Source organism: Anas platyrhynchos, chromosome 10 (assembly GCF_047663525.1).
Source record: "Anas platyrhynchos isolate ZD024472 breed Pekin duck chromosome 10, IASCAAS_PekinDuck_T2T, whole genome shotgun sequence".
NCBI classification, from domain to species: Eukaryota; Metazoa; Chordata; class Aves; order Anseriformes; family Anatidae; genus Anas; species Anas platyrhynchos.
In genome coordinates, this window is record NC_092596.1 from 815,384 (window position 1) to 835,958 (window position 20,575).

The window sequence follows — 20,575 nt, forward strand, 5'->3', positions numbered from 1 at the left end:
CCTGCTAAGCACCCTTTAAAGGTCCAGTACTGAAATATCGAAATATCCTCGGCTGACAATGCTGGTGCACCACCACATCCAAGCACCCTGGCTGGGGGCTCCCAGGAGGGATTCGAGGATTTTTTTATTCACAGTCCAATACAGCAAAGGCAAAAGAGCCACCAAAACTGAACTGTGGTCTTAAGACACAAGATAATAAAAGGAATTTTGTCGAGATGGTGTGTGGAGAAGCAGGGATTACGACTGCTTGTGTCTTGTTGTTTGAATCCAAGGACTTGTCTGTAGTTTTACTAGCACAGCACAGCTGCCATGTATCTGTTGGCATAACTACACCACTGATAGTGGGAAAAAAAGAGCATTTTTCCTGTTTTAGTTTATATTGCCTTGGAAGTGGCTTAAGATAAAGGAAAAACATGTCACTCAGACCAAGAACATATGAGTAAGACATTTATGAGACTAATTAGACTGATTTAAATCCATGCATCAGCATGCATGTATATAACCTTCCACTAGATTATATGCCTACATTGGAAATGGAGCTTCTTGAAACAACATAGCGGTGGTTGTTTCATCAGCAGTAGACATAAACTGGTTAGCAAGACAGAATTTTGCTCTATTACCAAGCTTGTATTATTGGAATTTCCCAAAGGAATATATTGCTCTGGATTAACAGGGGTTTGTTAGACAGGCACCGGAAAAAATAAGCAGCTCCTAACAGCCTCGATGGTGCATGGCAGTGCAATGTGACTGCGAGGTGGCAACGGCTGCTCTGGGCTATTAGTGCTGAAGATGCTTTTTCCTGAATCTAGCTCTAATGGCATAGCTGCAAATGGAGCCCGATAACCACAGACACAACAAGCAGATATCCTGGAGGAAGAGAGATGCGGTCTGGTCGGTTTTTAAACAAAGAATGGATTTTTAGAGATTTTCTGAAGTGGACGAGTATTTCCCCAGAGTTCCCAAAGGGCTGCAGTCATTAGGGAAGGTGCAAGTCGCACGGGGGCACATGAATTCTCTCAGGCCACTGGACTTCACTGCTGGAGGAGCTGGAACTGCAGGAAATAAACCCAAACCACGCAGAGAGCTGCTCTATAGCCCAAAGCGAAGGCATTCCTATTGCCCAGCAGCTGAGGTCGAGGGCAGAGCGAGGCTGAAGATGTCGTCCCAAAGCTACAGACTGGTGCTGCCCCACCAAACAGCATCACCATTTCACAGAACCAACGGGAATCCCCCAGCCAGCAGCCAGCACCTGCTTCTGTGTTATGCATTGCTTCTGGGTCCTTGGCATGCTGCTGGCTGTGAGTCATGCAAATCTTACGCCATGCAAAGCAAAAATGGCTGTGCCGTGCATAGATTGTATCTCTCAAATAGAAAGTGAGATTTTTTCAGTGACAGTTTACTCTTTTGAAGAAGTTACCCATTTCTGTGTAACTCTGCTTTTATTTTTCACCATAATTCTGTCTGGCTCTAGTCTCTTTGAGTGGAAATGTTCTGCGTGAAGGATGTAACACAAAATCAACCGAAACTCTGAACTTTAACTTATCCATTCATTATCTTCCGTTTCCAATTACCATCTAATAAATGCCACAGTTCCTATATCTCGTACCATTTCTTCCAGCTACACTGGAGCTACCAGGAGCTCTGATAATGGCAGAGGTGAGGGTTCCTACCTGGAGGCAGGGCCCTCCTTTTCCCATCCCCTTGCTGCTGAGGACCATGGCTGTGTCCTTGATCTCTGCCCAGCCAATTGGTACAAAAGCTGATAACCCACTGCAGAGAGAAGCCTGGCTCTCAACTCTCATCTTCAGCTTCAGTGTTTAATGAAGACAAGATATCAGCAGTCATAAGGTACTGCTCTTAGTTGTGAGGAATATGTGGGGGAAACAGCTCAGCTTATTTAAATGTTGCCCAGAAATGTGGTCATAATGGGTTAGAATTTGAGACTGTTTCATTTTTTGGCTTCTGGTTTCTTCTGAAGCACTGGTATTTCTATAGAATGTGAGGTGCCATTTCTATTTCAGGACTTTTTTTCTGATGAGCCCAGTACTTTGTACCTGAACTCCTTCCAGAGAGGACAAAAAGGTATTTCAGACAGCTTTGTGCAAGCCGATAAATGCAAATGAAAGCTTCAGACCTAATGTTCCAGCATGACCACAGACCTGCCCAATTCCAGCAGTTTATTAAAGACAATGCTTACTTGGCCTTTCTGTCCATTATAGGTGCACTTTTTTCAGCAAAGCAAAGGTTTCTTGCTTGACAGTCTAGACTCAGTTGTGCTACATCACTGTACCTATTTGCTGCTGTTGCTCTGCAGCATCGTTTGCCTTTTCTTGCCAGTCCCAGCAAGGACTCATGACGATCCTGCCCTACACTGAGACTGTGAACCAGACCTTGAGTGACTCTCCAACCCAAGCAAGTGCCTTGACCACAGCAATGCTAGATTCATGCCAGCAGTGACCAGCCATCCTGCAACACAATGGTCCTGGGTACCATGGCTATTAATTGGACAGGGTCTTATATCTGAGTTTGCGTTCCTCTGCTCCTTATCTTTTATTCCTAAGCATGGATGGTGTGTAAAACACTTCCTTTCTTCAAAACAAACAAACAAACAAACAAACAAACAACAACAAAAACACAACAATCCCTGAATGAAAATCTACATTGTTTTGCTCATACAGAGATCCCAGTTCAATTTCCAAATCCAGTAAGCCCTTGAGGAACGAGTCAAACAGAAACTTGCCTGTGGGTGCACAGTAAGTTCTGAACATTGAGAATTAGGGCCAACACTGCTGAAATCTTCACCTAGCTCAGGCTGCTAAACTGCACGCAAATCATTTGCCTGGAAATGTTCTTGAGACGTAGCACCCAAGTGCACATCTCTGTGACTCTCCCTCTCCATCCCTGTTCCGGAAAGGTCAGTACAACGACAGCTTCAAGAAAGCTTTGCCTGGCTCTTCACCTCCCAGCTTGCATCCCCTGCTCTTGGGTGGCAGGTTTCACCAAAGCCTCTCTGAAGCCAACATGAGGTAAGCACCACGGTAAGGGGAGCCCTTAGGGACTTAAAGCAGCAGTGTAAACAAATTTACACTTCACCCGGCTATCTATAGCACATCCGAAACCTGGCCATGTCAGACATCTTCTGGTTGACATGAGTTTTCATTAAAGCTCCTAGCCCCAGCAAAGAGAACTGGAAAACATCATTGCAGCCCACGAGGAATGTTCTAATGGGCAGACAGCTTTAACTCACCAAGCTGGTATACCAAATTTACTTAGAGTTTAGAAGACCATGTCAAGCACAGAGGAGCTGGAAATACAATGAGAGACAAATAGGTCCTTTAGGAGGATAACATAACAGCTGCAGAGGGTGTAATTCATCCTCCTTTCCATTTAGCAATGCTGCTGGTGGTGGTGAAGGCTGGGCAATTTGCTGAGCGTGGGCAACAGAGCTCTGGAAAGGACGGGCTGTAGGTTGCAATTCTCCCGACTGGAGATTTCTGTGTAGGAAATGCCTGGTAAAATCTTTTTCACTCCAAAGACAGATAAATCATAGTAATTGCTCCTTAGAGTCTGAGATAAATGCAAACTCTGGCAAGGGTAACGGATTTGAGAGAGTCCAAACCAGAGCTTGAACTCCACGGGGGACAAGAAAGTCTCTGACACCCCACTCCTTCAGCCCAAGGTTGAATACTGGCTGTGCTAGAAAAAGCAAATATCTCCTATCACAGCAACAACAAATTCTTCATGTAAATAAATAAAAAAAAAAAAAACTGATGGTCCTGAACAACTCATTCATGTGCTGACACAGAAACTCATCAAAGTTCTGTGGCTCTGGGTCTAAAGGCACCCAGGAGTTGGATTGTAGCCAAAAATCAGGAAAAGTTTCTTATTAAATCAGCTATTCAAATCCATCATGTAAGGAAATATTCCTAGCCATTGAAATTCCAGCCCTCCATTCAATATATGGTAACAAATAAAAAGAGAATTACAAAAGCCCTGCAATTTTGGAGCACGGAAACCTGTACTTAGCATCATTGGTTCTTGTTTTACCCTCTAATTTAGTTATCCTCTTTAAGTTTTATGGTCAATGTGGCATTTTCTGGAATGCCTCAGATTCCCCCTTTGGATCCAAAGCTCTCTTGGATCGGAGGTACGTTTACATTTTTGGTTGGTAGGAAAGCAGCAGATCTGTGGAACGACAAAAACACCGCAAAGAAACCTTTAAGGGGTTGCCTGCACCAAACAGCTTTAGGTTACGGCTGTGGGCTTCTCCCCTAATTCCCAAAGAAACCAGACGCCTCTTGTTGTGCCACATCAATAATTTGTTTACAGTTGAAGATATGTATTTGTAAATTATGTATGTATGCATATATAATCTTCCAGATTAATCACAAAACCGCTCCACTGACCAACAGAGGAGCAGAGTGCTCTGCCCTGCGCCCCCTGGCAGGGCAAGGCCTGGTGGCTCACTGCCAAAGCAGGCCCAGGGAGGGGTCCTGCCCCCAGAGACCCCCTTGGTGGCTGGGTTATGACCACAGGCTGGGGGTGCCACCAGAGGTGGCTCTGGGTGAGTGAAACCCAGAGCTGGTGTGTGATTTGGAGCCTACAGCGGAGCTGAGAGGGCCAAGGGTTCCAGCAGGCACCCAGGGGCGCTTGCATAAGGGCCTACGCATGTTTTTGTGTGCCTGGGCCTTGGTCACCCGCCAGGCTGTCCCAAAAAGGACAATGGATTCAGATTTCCTGTTTCTGGCTTCACGGCAGCGTGTTTTCTCAACGCTTGCTCTCTTTGTTGCATTTTCCCTCCCGAGCACACCTTTTCAGAGGGACTTCTCGGCAGTGCCCTCGGGTACCCCGGAGCAGCCATGCAGTACAGAAGTGCATGAGGTGCCATGGTTCCACCAGTTTCCCTTCCAAATTTGATCGCGCAAGAAACAAAACCAAAAGCCCCAGTGAAACTCCAGAGGTGTCATTTTTTAGTACTCTCACATGCCCCAAAATTCTGTTGTAATTTCCTTCTAAGTAAGTCCGGGGTTAATGAGACTGAAGAGAATGATAGGAAGGAAAGAAATAATTATATATTCTTTTTTTCTCAACATGTCCCAAATGTCACCTCTGACCTGGCTTTCTATTTCTGGCATGGACTAAACTGCCTCTATTTATTTAGCAGCCTACACACCATTGCAGTAACATAGCAACAGTACTTTCAGTTGTGAATTTGAAAAAAGAAAAGGAAAAAAAAAAAAGAACATGTTTTTCATAACCAAACTGCTAAAGCCTTGCAGTCTAGTAACACTTCAGTAAATGCTTTTTCCCTTTCACAAGCCAGTATTATGAGGTTTCCACTCTGCAAACCCAGTGCAGAGATGCCCAAGGGAAGCAGGCAGTGTCACCACCATGAGGCTCCTTGTTATGCAAGTCCAACTCGCCTCTGACCTTCTTGTTTGCTTGTCCTAATGATGTTTCAGCCTGAACATTTCTCAGGCTCAGCAGAGACGAAAGCGGGAGTTTGGGGAGGATACTGAAATAATGCTGGAATGTATTTGGTGTTTTCCTCTCACTTTTCAGAAACAGTTTCCCATTATCATATGATCCACAGCTCAGGGCGATACGATGCTCAGGGTTATCTGTCCAGAAGGGACATTACAGAAAGCATCCAAGTGAAATAGGAGTCAGAGTCCCATTTACAGCCAACATTTAGCAGTCCAAATCCCACTACAGGGACAGTAAGCGAGTGGAGAACTTTAAAACACCCCTCACATCAGAGGGGTACCGCCCGAGAACATTCTGCAAACCCTACCTCAGTGGGAGCATGACACCTAAGTATCTCAGAAAAGGAGTTCCCTCAGCTGCTTAAGTGCTTCTTATTTTTAATCTAAGTCCTCAGTGCGAACTCAATCATTTTATTAGGACGGGTTCAAAATGTTGAACTTATTAAAAATAAAACTTCTTAAGATCGCAAAGCTTCCACTATAAATATTAGTAAACAACATAGATGTGGTAGCTGGAGCAGCAGCGAGCACTTCACGCAGCAGCGTGGGACCTCTTGTGCAACCACAGCTTTGCTGCCTCTGTAAGCCCCGCTGGCACCTCGTCAGATGCTTCTTCTCGTCTCCAGAGGTCTGGCCAGCACATGGCCACCCCGCCTGCTGGCGGCTCCACACTGGGGTCAGCGGCAGAGCCGGGAGCTTTTGGCTGGCAGATGAGTGTCTGCACATCCACAGGCGTGTGCGCCCAGCCTCCCCAGCCTTTACAGAAAGTGATTTCACAAGGCATCAGCTCAATGCTTCTGTGAGTTTAGTGGCTTTACCACCCAGAGTGTGAGGTCTGCAAGTAACAAATGGCCGATGATTGCTCCGTACTACTGGCCTCTTCTCCTTGGCACCACCAGCTCCTGTCAGCCTGAACAAATGGATTCACAACTGCACGATCCTTGACCTTCCACAAACAGTTTGCAAGTCTGGTATGTGAAAACAGACTGTTCACAAACTGTGCTCTCTGCTGAGATTACAACAGTTGCACATTCAGAAAGGGCCCCGTTATGACCATTATTCTGCCCAACAGAAATATGAACACATAACCCATGATCCCTGAGACTCGGGATTCAAAGGCAAATAATATTTGCCGCTAATGGGGCTCACAGAAACTATTGTCTTTTGAAATGCATTGTCAAAAATGAGTCAAAAGCTTTCAGGTGTCAATCCAAGTTCCATTTAAATTAACACCTTCATTTAAGTAATTTTAAATTCATACTAATAATGACATTTTACTGTCTTTTTGTAAAATGCTCTATGGGAACAGATACCGAGCAGCTGAAATGCACCTCCCCAGGCTCTGGCAGAAAGCTGCAAGGTAGTGCTGACTGCAGGGCTCAGGTGGGGTTTTTGGCATCAGCTGCTTCAGAGGAAGGGAATAACAACATCTCTAAGAACAGTTGTTTCATTCTAGCAATTAGAAAGGTATTAATGAGTTAACCTCAGAAAGGAAAGAGAGTGCTTTGCTGCCCGGAGGCTAGACATCAGTTTTGTTTTACTTTTAAGAAATATCGAGTACTAAATTATGCAGCAGTTTTTTAAAAATGAACTTTGCATGGCTATATGTTTAGGGCTTCTTTTTTTTTTTTTCTGATGCAACGCAAACTAAAACAAGTCAGGAATATTGTAAAGTTCAAAATAATAAAAGGTTGAAATCTTGAATTTTATTCAACAAGAAATGAGAAAGAGGAAAATCTATTTTATCTGGCTGCACATAATGTTTTGACATGCAAATTTTATTTCAAACAAGGCATTTTTTTCTTGTCTTATCTCATTGCTATTTCATTTCCAACTCAAATGAAAAGGACGAGCAAGCAAATGGAGTGACTGTTTCTTCTACTGAGTAACATTATAAGGGTAAACTTCTCCCCTTCCCTAAAAAAAGAAAAAAAAAAGGCATAATGCACGTTCACAGCATTTTGATGCATTTCTGATAAAAGCAATGTGTTTACTCATATTACAGGTTTCATGCTGCAACAAATGGCTCACCAAAGTGCTACTTTTAATGCTTTTTTCCTCTAATATATGTTTGATTGCATCACAAGTTTAATTACCACTCAAGCTAACATTTCCTTCTCTATTTTAAACAAGCATGTTTTTTTAAAGTCTCTATTTTGAATGCAAAGACCTGATAAGTTGTGGGTTTCTGTTTTGAATAGAAACCAATAGCTGGACATTCCTGTGCACTGAAAACATGTAGGCAAAGATTAAACTGGGGCTTCAGAGCTATTACTGCCCCACCCAAATAAATAGTCCAAGGGAAATTATTCTGCTTAACATTCTGATACTCAGGTTGCCAAGAACAGCAGTGTTTTTTAGAAATTATTTTTTTCTTAGAAGTCAGCCTATCTCATTAAACATTGCATTTAAGCTACCAAAACATGTTTGAAATGGAAGAAAATAGTCTAGAATAAACATCCCACTTAACCTACCAAAACATGGTTTAATGCTGGAGCACTGTCTGATTTGCACTGAGCTAATTAAAAATGTTTAATGATGGAAACTCCTCCCTAAAATAAATTTTCTGCTGGTATTTTACCAGTGAGATCAATTTGTTCAGGGTTTCACAAAGAAGGGGATGTAGAGTCTGCAACACAGGAGCTTCTATATTAAGGAAGTCTTCATCTGGTATATAGTTTTCTCAAAATTGAGTTTTTCCTCTATATCCAAGCCAGAGATAATTTATGTTGGCCTTTAAAATGAAGTAAGAACAGGAAAAACATAGGTACAAAGCTTAAAACTGCAGGCAGATAAATAACTCTGTGATCTTTCTCCATCACAGGGTACTCTTATTCCCATCCGCCTTATAAACTAGAGTTACAAACTAGCATAAATTGGTTAAATAACCTCAGTAATTTCAGCGTGAGCTGGAGATGTTGATTCCACCAGGGTATGAAAGGTGTCCATAACTCTGCTCGGAGGGGCAGAGCACGAGAGGTGAGGCTTTGCAGGACACATTTGGATAAAAAGGCTGATGGATAGAAGTTAAATTCAGATTTTTCTTTTATAGCTATTTTCTGGAGAATTCCCCCAAATCCCAAAGCAGCAGCAGAAGTATTTGACTTCATACAGCACCCGGGGATTTCTCTGAGATGAGGGTGGCAGTGTCCTCTGCTGACACCAGCCCTTGCTAGACCAGAGAGCCGCTCCGCGTCTCACCCACCCCTCGCCATGCTGGGGGAGTCTTGTTCCTATTACTTGAGCAAACTCTTCCACAGTTCTACTTTACTTTTTCTTCTTAGTGGCCAGTAACTTCCCGTTTGTTCTCCTGATAAATACCAGAACTTCAGCTAAAAATGGAGAAGTCGTCTACATTCTCTTACCTCGTACAACCCTGGCAGTGGGTGCATGGTCGTGGCCTGGCTGATCCCCCAGGCAGGAGTGACCATCTCCTGCTACCTGCTGTGCCCTTCCCATGGCCCTTCCAGCAGAGACAGCAGCAGGGACACCATTTTCCTACCTTTTTGCAGCCAAAAACATTAATTTACGCCGTTGCTGATTTGGGTTCTGTGAACCTTGCCATAGAAGCAGTACCTCTGTGAGGTACGGGGTCTCTAATTTCTTAAACTTGGCCTGAGTTGCCAAACCTTCCCTGCAGACATCCTGTATGGCCTTGCATAGATGCCATACTCATAAATTATTCTCAGCCTGGTCAGTTAGCTCATTTAGGGCTAGCTAAGCCCTCTGTTTGCCCTTCTAGCCCAGGCACCTCGACGAGTAGAGAGTTAAGAAGTGCAATATTGAGTTTTCTGCCCAAGTCCATTTTGGACTCTTGTTCTAGAGATGCTGAGAAGGAATTCTGATTTTCAATAAAGTCTGAAGAATGCAGTCCCTGAAGTAAAGCGGGAAACTTGTCTTTTTCAAGCAAGTGGTCTTCCCTCATCAATTCATACAGTACTGCAGATTAAAAATAGCTCTTCAGCTGGGGTACAGCTGTGCCATGCTGCCTTCAGCGGAGCTGCACTGAGTCACATCGAGCAAGCATCTGTCCATCACCCTTTGCTCCTGCAAACCACCAAACTCCGGGGTGTTCGGGCAGGCTGCTGACTACTCCTGCTGCTGCTCCCATGCACAAGGAACAACAGGACAGTGAGTTGAGGACAGGTTCAAGCTGGCCACCTGCTAAAAATTCAGTCTCCTTCTCCTTATCAGCACACGAACAATGTGTCTTCTGCATGTCATCAAGCTCCTGCTTCATTAAGCATCATCCTCTGCACCCTCTCTGTGCCTTTATTTCCCTGGTAGTGACATTTTGCACTGGCTGCAGCAATTCCCCTGTCTTCTAGGCCATGAAACTATTCTCCCTGACTCCACTAAGCAGAAAACAGATATTATCAGTCAGTGATCAGCTGTATCTCAACATGAAAAGCACCAAAAAACCTGCCGTTCAAGGCTAACAGTACAGAACTGGGACATGTGAACAACACCATCCTGAGCCTTCTGATTTTTCTTCTTAACAAATGCCTTTTCCCCTCGAGGCTCTTTGTGCCTAACCTACCCCCCTGGCTGGATGTATTTAGCTCTAGTACAGGGCACTCAGAAACCCATCAAACCTGGAGCAGGTTCTCCCACGACATCCAATTTCCTAATTTCCAATAACAGAAATCTCCAGCAGGGCCAGGTTTTCCTTCCACAGGGCCGAGTGTGCCTGAAACTTCGCATTTTCAGTCAGAGCAGGACAGACTTCACCTCCACTGCCGCCACTTCCCAGTTTTGGGGAGCAGCTTCTTCCCCTCCTGCCCGCCTCACACCCAGCTCCCCCAAGCCTGGGGAGCCCCCAGTACCCCTAGCCCCAAGGGAGAAGGAACCCGGGAGCCGAGAGGAGAGCAGCACAGCTTTCAGGTCACATGCGGGGGACAAAGAACTGCAGCAAACACCAAAAGCTCTCCCAGGAGAGTCCTCTGCCTCTCCAAGATAGGCTAGCGTGGCAGATTTCATGTCTCCAGTGTCAGAATTTTGCATGCTACGAAAACACTCTTGGCATATTTGCCTGCTGGAGCGAGGCTCCCTGTGCTTTGTAATGAATTCTCGGCATTTAGCATCAGGCGCTGTGTTTTTACAGAAAGTTACACGCGGGTAATTAATCTCATGTTCGTTTCCTGCACATGTAAGAGAGCAGCCTTTGTTAGGGAATGATAAGACACTTCTAAGAATAGCACTACTGAGAGCATCAGCTTTGTAAGACATTACAGGAAAAATACAGGCTCCTAACACCTGCTTTTCGTTTCTCAAAGTTTGGAAAACAACGTCCTGCTCACCTAGAGCCAAATCCCAACCTTGTTTATGTGTAGAAAACCTAATTGGTTTCATCAGAGAACAAACATAAAGCAGGGCATGCTCCAGTCTTTGGGGTCCCATTTTGCAAAGGCACTTTGGTTTGATTTTATAAGCACTGTAAATATTCCCACTGGCTTCAGGGGGCTGTCTGCAGCTCCCGGTCTCCCAGCCTGAATTCAGCATTTGATCCCAGTCTCCTCACCACAAATCCCAGTGAATTTAACTGGGCTTTATGGCAAGAGCCCGAGGACTGCAAACAGATCTGTTCATCAGGCAGCAAGCCCCAGGCCTGATGCTCAGCTCAGGGAAAAGTAAAATGACCCAGTGTGAGCAACTGGGGGAGCACGGTGGGAGCAGGGCACCCATGGGCAGGGGCAAGCTCCCCTCTGAAGCTCCCTCCCAGACCCTGGGCTGTGCCAGCTGAGCCCCAGGGCTGGAGTAAAGCTGGGGATTTACACCTGCTGGCTGCTCAGGAGCAGAGCCAACGCCAGGCTGCTGTGAGCAGCTGATGCTCAACACCTCCCGAAGTCGTTTTACACAGGCTTTGTTTCCAAGCTCGTGTCGGTTTTAAGCTGCCAGGGTGGCTCAGCATGGGCTGCCCACCACCCTGCGCATGATGCCCGAGCTGCAACGCTGGTGAAACTACACAAAAAGTGAAAAACAGAGCTCCCTGCAGGTCCAAGGCGATTTGCACTTGGTTTGTAGCATCGCCTGTGTCACCAGGCAGATGAGAAAGGGCACTAACCTCTACTGCACTTACAGCAGCTTTCTTTCTGCTTTATTACAGAGCAGTTTATCCCCCTAACCAGAAAACAAAGCCTAATCCACAGAGATTGGGCTAATCCAGTGATTCTTGTTTGCAGAGTAACACAGACCCAAATGCCCCAGGTTTTGTAGTGCAAAATCGGAGCAGAGCGGGCTGCAGAGCCCTGCAGGCTGAGCAGAGCCCCTGTTGTGGCCGTCCTCTCGAGACCGTATAATGGGGGCTTTCAAATCCCAGCCTTTTTTTTTTATCACATTCTGTTTTCTCTGCTTCTCCCTTTTATGAATATTGAGTCATCAGAAATAGCTTCACTGACAGAGTTACTAATGACACCAGCTGGGTGAATCAGTGGCTCTTGCATTGTCTGGTGTCTGCTCTGAAGGGCCATTAGCACACTCGTTATAAAATACAACAAAAATTAGATATCCATATTTTATCTGCAGCTCCCTCGAGACACATCAGCGTAGTTATTTTCGAACTGGAAAATGTTAGTGGAACAAAGCAATATTCAGCCGTTTCAATGCCACGCTATGATCTAAGAGAAGAAACTCTGCCTTCCACCAAGTTAAAAGTCAATGCTGACAGCAGAAGCCGAGCCCTTCTCCTCGCTCTTAGGCAGAAAGGAAAAGCACCCGGCCCGGCGCTGTCTGTAGCGCATTCTTCGCCGGGCAGCTATTCCTCATGCCACGACAAAAAGCCAACATCAGCAGCCCGGGGAAAAACGCTGATAAACCAGAAGCGAGCGCGACGAACGCTGCGGGCAGCGGTGGGGACACGCGTGGCCACAGCCCCACAGGGCGCGCAGCCCGGCCGGGGCAGGTGCCCGGGGACAGCGCGACCCACGCGGGACCACCGGGGTCCCCAAGCCCCCCCGCAGCGCTCTGCACCAGTGGCCGCCCCCCCGTGCACCGAGCTGGTGCATGACAGCAGCGCGGAAAGCGCCGAGCATCGGAACAAAGCCGGGACTTAGGATGTCAAGTATCAGGGTGGTTTTTTTTTCCTTTCTTCTTTTTCCTTTTTTTTTTTTCTTTTTGTCCCTTTTTCTTCCTTTTTTTTTTTTTTCTTTTCTTTTCCCTTTTTTTTTCTTTTTCTTTTTTAATGTCCCTTTTTTCATTTCTTTCCTTTTTTTCTCCCCCCTTTTTCCCTTTTTGCTTTTTTTTCCCTCTTTCCCTTTTCTTTTTCCTTTTTTCTTTTTTATTTTCTTTTTCCTTTTTTACCCCTTTTTCATTTTCCCTATTTTTCCTTTTTTTTTTTCTTTTTCCCCTTTTCTTTTTATTTCTTTTTTATTTCCCCCCTTTCCCCCCTTTTTTTCCTTCCCCCCCTATTTTTCCCTTTTTTCTTTTTCCTCCTTTTCTTCCTTTTTATTCCTCTTTTCCCCCCAAGAGGGGGGGGGGGGGGGATGTCCTTGCCCTTCCCCGCAGCAGCCGCGCCCGCAGTCCCGTTACGGAGCCGCCCAGCCGAAGCCGAGCTGCGGTTTCCAAGCCCGGCGCCTCGCATCCCGCGAGCAGCGCTCGGGGGGCACGGGGGGACCGGGAGGGCTCCGTCCCCGAGCCGCCCCCCTCCCCCCCGCGACCCGTCCCCGCGTGGGGCCGCCGTCCCCCACTTACATAGCGCTTCAGCTTCCTCTCGGGGGGCGACTTAATGAGCCAGCCGGTGCACACCACGTCCCCGGCGCTCATCTTCCCCCCGGCGCGGGGCCGCGCCTCCCGGCCTCCCCGGCGCTGTGCGAGCGGCTTCCCCCGGCCGGGGCGCGCTGGAGGAAGTCATGACATTGATCCCCGGCCCGGCCGGCCCTCCCTCCGCCGCCGCCACCCCGCGGCTCGCCCGGCACGTGACGGAGGCCGGGGGGAGCCGCCGCGACACCCCCGGCTCCGGGCGGCTCCGCGGGGTGGCCCCGCCCGGCCGCCGCCCCCGCTGCGGAGCCCGGCGCCGAGGCGGCCCCGCGGGGCCGGGGCCGGGGCCGGGGGCTCGGGGTCAAGCCCCGGGGCCGCGGCCAGCCCGGGCAGCGCCTCGCCGCCCCCCGAATGAGGAGTCCCCTCCTCGCACCGCGGCGGAACCCCGCGTCCTGCCGTCAGCAGCCCGCGCCCCTTTCACGAGCCCCCTTCAAGTGCTGAAAGGCTGCAGCGAGGCCCCCCCGAGCTCCTCCCGGCTGAACGGCCCCAGCCCTCTGCGCCTTCCCCCGCGGCCGCGCTGCTGCAGCCCCTGCAGCATCCTCGTGGCCTCCCCTGGAGCCGCTCGTCCTTGCCGTGCCCAGGACGCAGCGCTCCCGGTGGGGCCTGAGCAGGGCAGACAGGGGGGCATGCCTCATGTGCTGTCCCCGCAGGGCCCCAACAACACCTGTTTTTCCCCAGATCGCTTTCAGACCGGTCGGGGCCCCGCCAGCTCCCCCGTGCTGCTTGCCGTGCGGTGCCGCAAGAGACGGGGAGGGATAGGACAGGTCGGTGATGGACAGAGCCAGGAAAGTGACTTTGGGGAACGCAGCAAGTCCACAATCACAATGAAGGTTATTTTTTCAGCAGGATCAAGACTCGTTTCCTGATACGATAACCACCGTGGCCTACCATGCATTCGTGCATGACCAACCAAAGGGGTGATGCAGGGAGTCAAAAGACATCAACACTTGCTTAAATTGTCACTTCTGTCCCCAAAACACATGCTGGGCAGTAGTTGTGGTGCCAAGGAGGAGCACAGCGGCTCAGCTCCCTGCTGGCCGTGTGGCTGCTCCCTCGGTGGCTCCTGCCCACACTTCCCCAGCATGTTCAGGGTAAATGAAAAGCCACGGCAGGTTGCTCACCATGCCCGTAACCTGGGGGGAAATGCAGGAAGCCAGAAAGCAAAACTAAACAGAGCATGTGGGGGTAACGTGTTTGTTGTGCCTTCTTGGTATTTGTGCTCCAAACGAAGTTATTTTCTTAGCCTGGCAGGTTTTGCTGTGTCGATAACGTGTCACCCGGGCACGTGCCTGACAAGAGCAGGCTTCAAAATGAGCACTATCTAGCCCTGCTGGAAGAGGAGGGATTTCACTCTTGCCCTGCTTTGTGCACAAATTTCTCAACCACTTGCAAGTTACAACATCCTTCACTTAAGCATACTCTTCACCAGGATGGTGAATGCCAGGGTCTTTGTTTTAAAAGTCTTACCAAATGAAGGCATTTGTAGAGAGCGAGCTGAGGCTGGAAACCAAGTGGAAAGCGAAGGGAAAGAATACCAGAGGAAAGTCAATTTTGGCTGAACAATCCTGCAGAACCCTTGGGGTGCTCTGTGTTAGCTCCTGCTTTTGCACTTGTCCATTAGCATTCAGTTTGAGATTTCAAGGATGTCTCAAGTATACAAGCAGAAATCATTAGCAAACCCCAATTAAAAAGAAAAAAAAAAAAAAGTTGTTAATTTTATTGCAATGCTGAAAGGCTTGAAATTGTAGGATTTTTGGCTGTTTGCTTAGGTTCGTTTGTTTCATTTCTGAAGCTTTTATTTTACACATCAACTGGTGCTTCCTGGGAAGAGAACAGCTTCTGCTGGCTGACCGTGCCTCCAGGCAGTGGTGCCTGCCTCTCCAAATCGGCTGTAGGCAGAGCTACAGAAATAGCCTCAAAAAAATTACTGACCACTGGAAAAATGAAAAATAATTTGCAATAAGGATGAAATTACCTTTTTCCCTGTACAAGAGCAGAACCTGCCTCACCAAATCTTCAAAGTCTGCTGAGAGATTTTATTTCTTCCAGTGAAACTTCCTAGAATAAAATCATAAGTTGAGAAGCCATCGTAGATATTAACAGTAGCCATTGTGACAGAGAAAACAAAGTGCTGAAGTCCTCACCAGGCTAACCTGACACGTGGCTCTAGCAAAGACCAGCATGGGCTCAATCAGTTTGACCACACGTGGTGCAGCTCGCCTCAGCCTGGTACCCAAGAGCTCTCTGCTTGTTGTGAAAGTGATGTTCTGCTCCTCTCCTGATGTTTTGGAGAGAAATAGCACTTGGCTACTAGTAAAAGAGAAGACAATAAATTGGCTAATTGCATTTTGATGGGAAATTCCTTCATGACCCTACAGACAACTGACTGAAGCAAGCGTGCTATTTAAACTTGCCCGTTTCCATATTATTGCAGTGCAGATAAGGTTATGATGAATGCTGAGAGCAGTGAAAATCCTTCCTCCCTGTGGAAAGAAGAGTAATCAAGAGGGAGGGAGGGGAAAGGAAGGACCAGGAGGACTTATTTGGTTCACAAAGTTGTGGGTATCAAAGCAGGAAGAGACACCAGAGTAACCTAGGCTGGTATTCCCACAAGCAAATATGTTTTCCCACAGCCTGGACTAAAGAATATCTTTTAAAAAGCTACCTCGTCTGATCTTCAAGAAGCCAAACAATGAGAGAAAACCCTTTCCTCATAGCTTGTTCCAGTGGTCTATTGAGTAAATTACATATTATTTTATCTAAATTTAACCTTGCAGTTATTTTCCCTTCTCTGTGACTTTTAGTATATTAAACACATCCACCATAATAAATATCAAGCACATACAGGGATCACATCACCTCTTACCTTCTCCTCTGTAACCTGTGGGTTGACCTCCCTTGCAGCTGTTTATGAGGATTGTTGCCTGGTGTCTGAATAATATTACGTTTTCCCCTTCAAATTCTCTCCAGCTATTTCCATCTCACTCTTGGAATACAGAGCCCGGAGCTGGTATCCACTACTCCGTTGGTCACAGTTTCACTAAAACCGACTTGCACTTTCTTACTCTACCCTTCTATGTAACCAACAATATTGTTGTTTTCTGCTTCTCACTGTGTTTCTCTAAGAATTCATCTTCAGGCAACTGAAATAACAACACTAAGACATTCCTGGGACACTGATTAGGAAGATGTGCTCCCAGTCACATAACCTGTGTTTTCTGTTTGGTACTTGCCGGTGTTAAATTACAAAAGAAGAAACGCATCGTTGTGAGCATTTTTGCCCATGTACCTTTTTTCTGGCCTCTTGTTTGTCCTTCCTTATCTTTTTCAGCTAGCATGCCCTCAGCACTGAGCACCTCTGTTATTTTGGCCACTGAAGCTGCAGAGCTGGCTGTGACAGAATAGCTGGGTGCTGAAGGTGACTGCATTGCCATTGAGCTCCTATTCTCTTGCCTACGTACATAATATAGTGTCTTCTTCGTAAAACAACAACAACAAAAATAATCATAAAAAAACTCACAGGGGCATCTAGGAATTGTATGCAGAGTTAGGAACGGTGTTTTACCACGCTGTACTCTCTCTGATAGCCATCAAATGTACAATTTCAGCTGGCTCCTAACTCCAAAGTGTCCAGTTAACAGCCCAGCCCCACACTGATTTACAAAACCCCACAGAGGCCACAAAGGTCGGATGTCTGCGAGAGACAGCCCCAGCCCGGGGCGAGCAGCCCTGTTCTCTCCCCCAGTGCCCTGTTTACAGACGGAGCTCGCACCGCACTTACTCAGCAAAACGCTTGCACGCCTCTGCGGCATTCCCACAGCAGGCAGAGAGCCCCGTGCCCCCGAAAAGCCGGGACACAGTCTGCATGTTCCAGCTGCTCCTGACAGCTCCCAGCCCGCGCCTGCTGCCAACAGCACATTTCACCCTCTGTCCCTTCACGAGGACAAATTCAGCCACGTCGCAGGGGACGGTTCAGCCCCTTCTCTCCTCTTGTAGCCTGTTCTCACCACACAAATATATTATTCTATCAGTGGCCCCATTAGTACTCATGGCTGAGGGAGGACATACAGGAGGAAGGATGATTTCTTTTCAGGAATCTAAACCTTTTATTTTTTTCCTAAATGAATTATGTGCAGAGGCTAAGAAAAGCCGACTGCCTTTCTGATATATCATAATAAATAACGCTCAGCCCATGTGTGAGAAGCTCTCCTGGCACGTCCCTCCTGAGCCCAGAGAACCCCAGGGCGAGGGGAAAACAGAGATAGGAGAATTGAAGTGGGACACAGCCTGCCTCTGTCGTTGGTGTTGTTCTGTAAAAGCCTTACTGACGGTTACAGGAACCCTACCTAACTTACACTGTGGTTTGTGAGAGACTTTCATGAAGATGGTAAAACACCGGGGAAAAAAAACGCTCCTGTGTGTAGTTATGAGAGGGTACTGCAGCAAGGAGACCACATTTCAGGCAGCTCAGACTTCTGAACACCGTGTGTAAGAGGATGCCCCATGTAATGAGTGTAAGTGCAGGGAAGGAAGAACAACTTGGTGGCAGCTGTGTGCTTGAGACTGCTGCAGAAAAGGAAGGCTGATGGCAGGATGAGGAAGAAAGATGGCCAGGCAGGCAGGGAAGCACCACAGCAAAGCACGGGGGTCAGAAGCAGATCCTCTGTGGGCTGCAATCAGTGAAGCACAGCTACTCCAGCTTCTTAAGCAGAACTGGTCTTCCACAGTGAGTGGGTGCTGGCAAATAAAAGTAGGTGAAAAGGTTGGCAGCAAAAGGACTTCCACAGGAGAAAAGGGCAATGAAGTGGTAGTTTTTGGCTTACGCAATGCATCTGCCACGCTTGCAAGGCTGATGGAGGCAATACACATGCAGCATCCTTCCACGTTTCCTGTACTTAAAGGAAATCCTGGTGCATACTAAAACCTCTGAGCAAGAACTGTTACATTTACAAATACCCTGCCGTCAGCTTAGGGATGACAGAGTGAAAGCAAACCCCAGGAACAAGCTTTCACTGAAGATAATTAAGATAATTTATTTGGGGCATTGAGTCTGCGAAGAAACAATTTCAAGTAGCTTTAAAGAGAGTTCAAGCCTATATTGCACTGAACTGCTTTCTGGATACTCACAAATATTCAAAATGTTGTAAGATACCATCTGTCTCTGCTCTGGGCAGGTTATTTATAGGTTTTCAATACTGTAAAACCACTGCATAGGTTAGGAGAGAAAGGGATGCAATTGCACTGAACTGCAAAGTACTACTCAGATTTATTTCAGCTGGAAATTTTTATTATTTTTTTTTGACAGCTTTTGCTTTGATCTAAAAACCACTTTTAAAGTGTCTTTCACAGGGCAGAAGACATAGTGGTACTGTTGCTTACTACAGCCTGGTTTATGGCAGCTTAAGTGGACACATTCTACCTCGTGACAGTGGGCAGCTGGAGAGATTTGCTAAGCTGAGCTGACAGAAAACCAGTATTTCTCCCTGTTGGGCTGGATTTTTAAACCTTGTACAGCCCCACTGCTTGGCGGCAGGAACACCAGCAGCAGTGCCAGGGCTGGGGAGCGCAGAGGGGGGCACAGCACAGGGGAAGGAGCCACCATACTGCATTTCTGAGTGCAAAGGGCTAAAGGAATGCTTATAGTCAATTAAGGTATCTGCAAGAAGTTGCTGATGAGGCTTGGTAAATTTTTTATACATTCTAATGTGACCGCACAAACATTGCTTGTCATGGCCAGGAGGAGATAACAGTCTTCTCCCTTTACAAATGGATAAAAATCCCCCCAAAAGTGGATATCAAGTGATAAAAGGGTTTAGCAAAAATCTGTGTGGTTGGGAAGTTCAGGCATGTTTGAAGCCTTTGTGATATCACAGCAAAGCTTTGCTTGCTAAAACCTGGAACTAAAAATTCAATATTGCGTACAAGGTGGGAAAAAGCAATGGGTATTTGTACAGCTGCCATCAGTCCTTTGAACCAGATACAGAGGATGTGTCAGCTATTTTATCCTAGTTTTCAGTGCTGAATGATGTATTTGCAAATCAGCTGTTGCAGACAGGCCTCGCACAGCATTTGTGGTCTGAACTCATAGCTCGTGCATTCGAGCTAGAAATGATTAGTGTTGTTGATGAGGATTTTAGGCTACGGTGCTCCATGGAGCATCTCTTTATGGTGCACATGGGAGCCAAGAGACCCTAAATCTGAGGAGAGGGCCCCCAGCCCTTTCTAACAACAACCTGCGGTGCTGGGTTTGCCCAGTACTGCTGCATTGGCGCAACGCAGTGCTGGGAATGACTAAACAGCAGCAGGTGCAGGATGCATTGCAAATCGGACTTGCATAATCCTGTTCCTTTTCTTGATCAGGCCAGCTTTAAGACTGGGCAGCTTCCCACGAAATGCTGCACAGGCCGCCCTGTCACCTGGCGCCAGTGCTCTGCAGCCACCACTCGAGCCCACGCAGCATCATTGCCACCTAGTGACATTGAGCAGGGTGCTGCCGCTTGCTCTAAGTGCAATTGTCCCTTACAGAGCTTCACATCAGAGAAGACAGGAATCACAACCAATATTTCCAGCAGTTTTTATTATTTAAGCTGCTATTATTAAGAGAAACAAGATTTCACTACTGGTAGCAGATAACTGCTTATGCTGTGCACACACATATTTCCTTGCATGGTTTGATTTTTAAAAGTTACCCCAAACCAATGTATCTGTGTTAGAAAAACAAAGACCATCACGGTTAGTCTCTTATTCAGCACAGTAAGACAAATAGTCCCTGTTTGAGAGAGGCTGAGTTGCCACAGTACAAGATCTCAGAAGTCTTGCAGTCTTATCTGGATAGGACTTAAAATGCCTCCGGATCTGCACGTCATCAACTCTTTCTATATTTCAGCAGGGTCCAAAATGTAAAAATGGACAATAGTGAGCCTAAGGATACGCAATCGCTCTTCCTGTTTCTGACAAGAAAACATAGTTCTTGTCATACAATATGTTGAGTGCTATCTTTCTGGGTTGGACAGAGGAGGCCTTCTTCATTGCTGAGAAACCTCTGTGTGGAGGGGACTGTGCATTCAGCCTTTCTATTTGTGTTTGCAGACTGTAAAATAAGGGGGGATAAAGCTGGAAAAGCAAAGAACTAATAGCCACATCTACAGCTTTACACAACTACTAACTCCCAGCCTCCCAACCACAGAAAGAAAGAAAAAAAAAAAAAACAAACAAAAAAAGGAGAAATTCTGTGAAATTTTGCAAATTATGTTAGAAAAGATATCATGTAAGTCTAAGAAGAAAGAATATATAAATACAAAAAGCACTTGTGTACATTTTAAATAATTAATGAG

At 46.8% G+C, this 20,575-nt stretch overlaps 1 protein-coding gene across 2 annotated transcripts in view; it reads right to left on the minus strand.

Annotated features, from left to right (window-relative positions):
* GAB3 (GRB2 associated binding protein 3) overlaps nucleotides 1-13,574 on the minus strand; it is a 56,763-nt gene extending 43,189 nt beyond the window's left edge. For both annotated transcript variants that reach the window (XM_027465553.3, XM_027465552.3), the window contains exon 1: nucleotides 13,176-13,574. In XM_027465553.3, coding sequence (XP_027321354.1) covers nucleotides 13,176-13,247 — 72 coding nt within the window. In that variant the 5' untranslated portion in view covers nucleotides 13,248-13,574. The remainder of the gene's footprint in view (nucleotides 1-13,175) is intronic.
* Nucleotides 13,575-20,575: the final 7,001 nt, after the last annotated feature.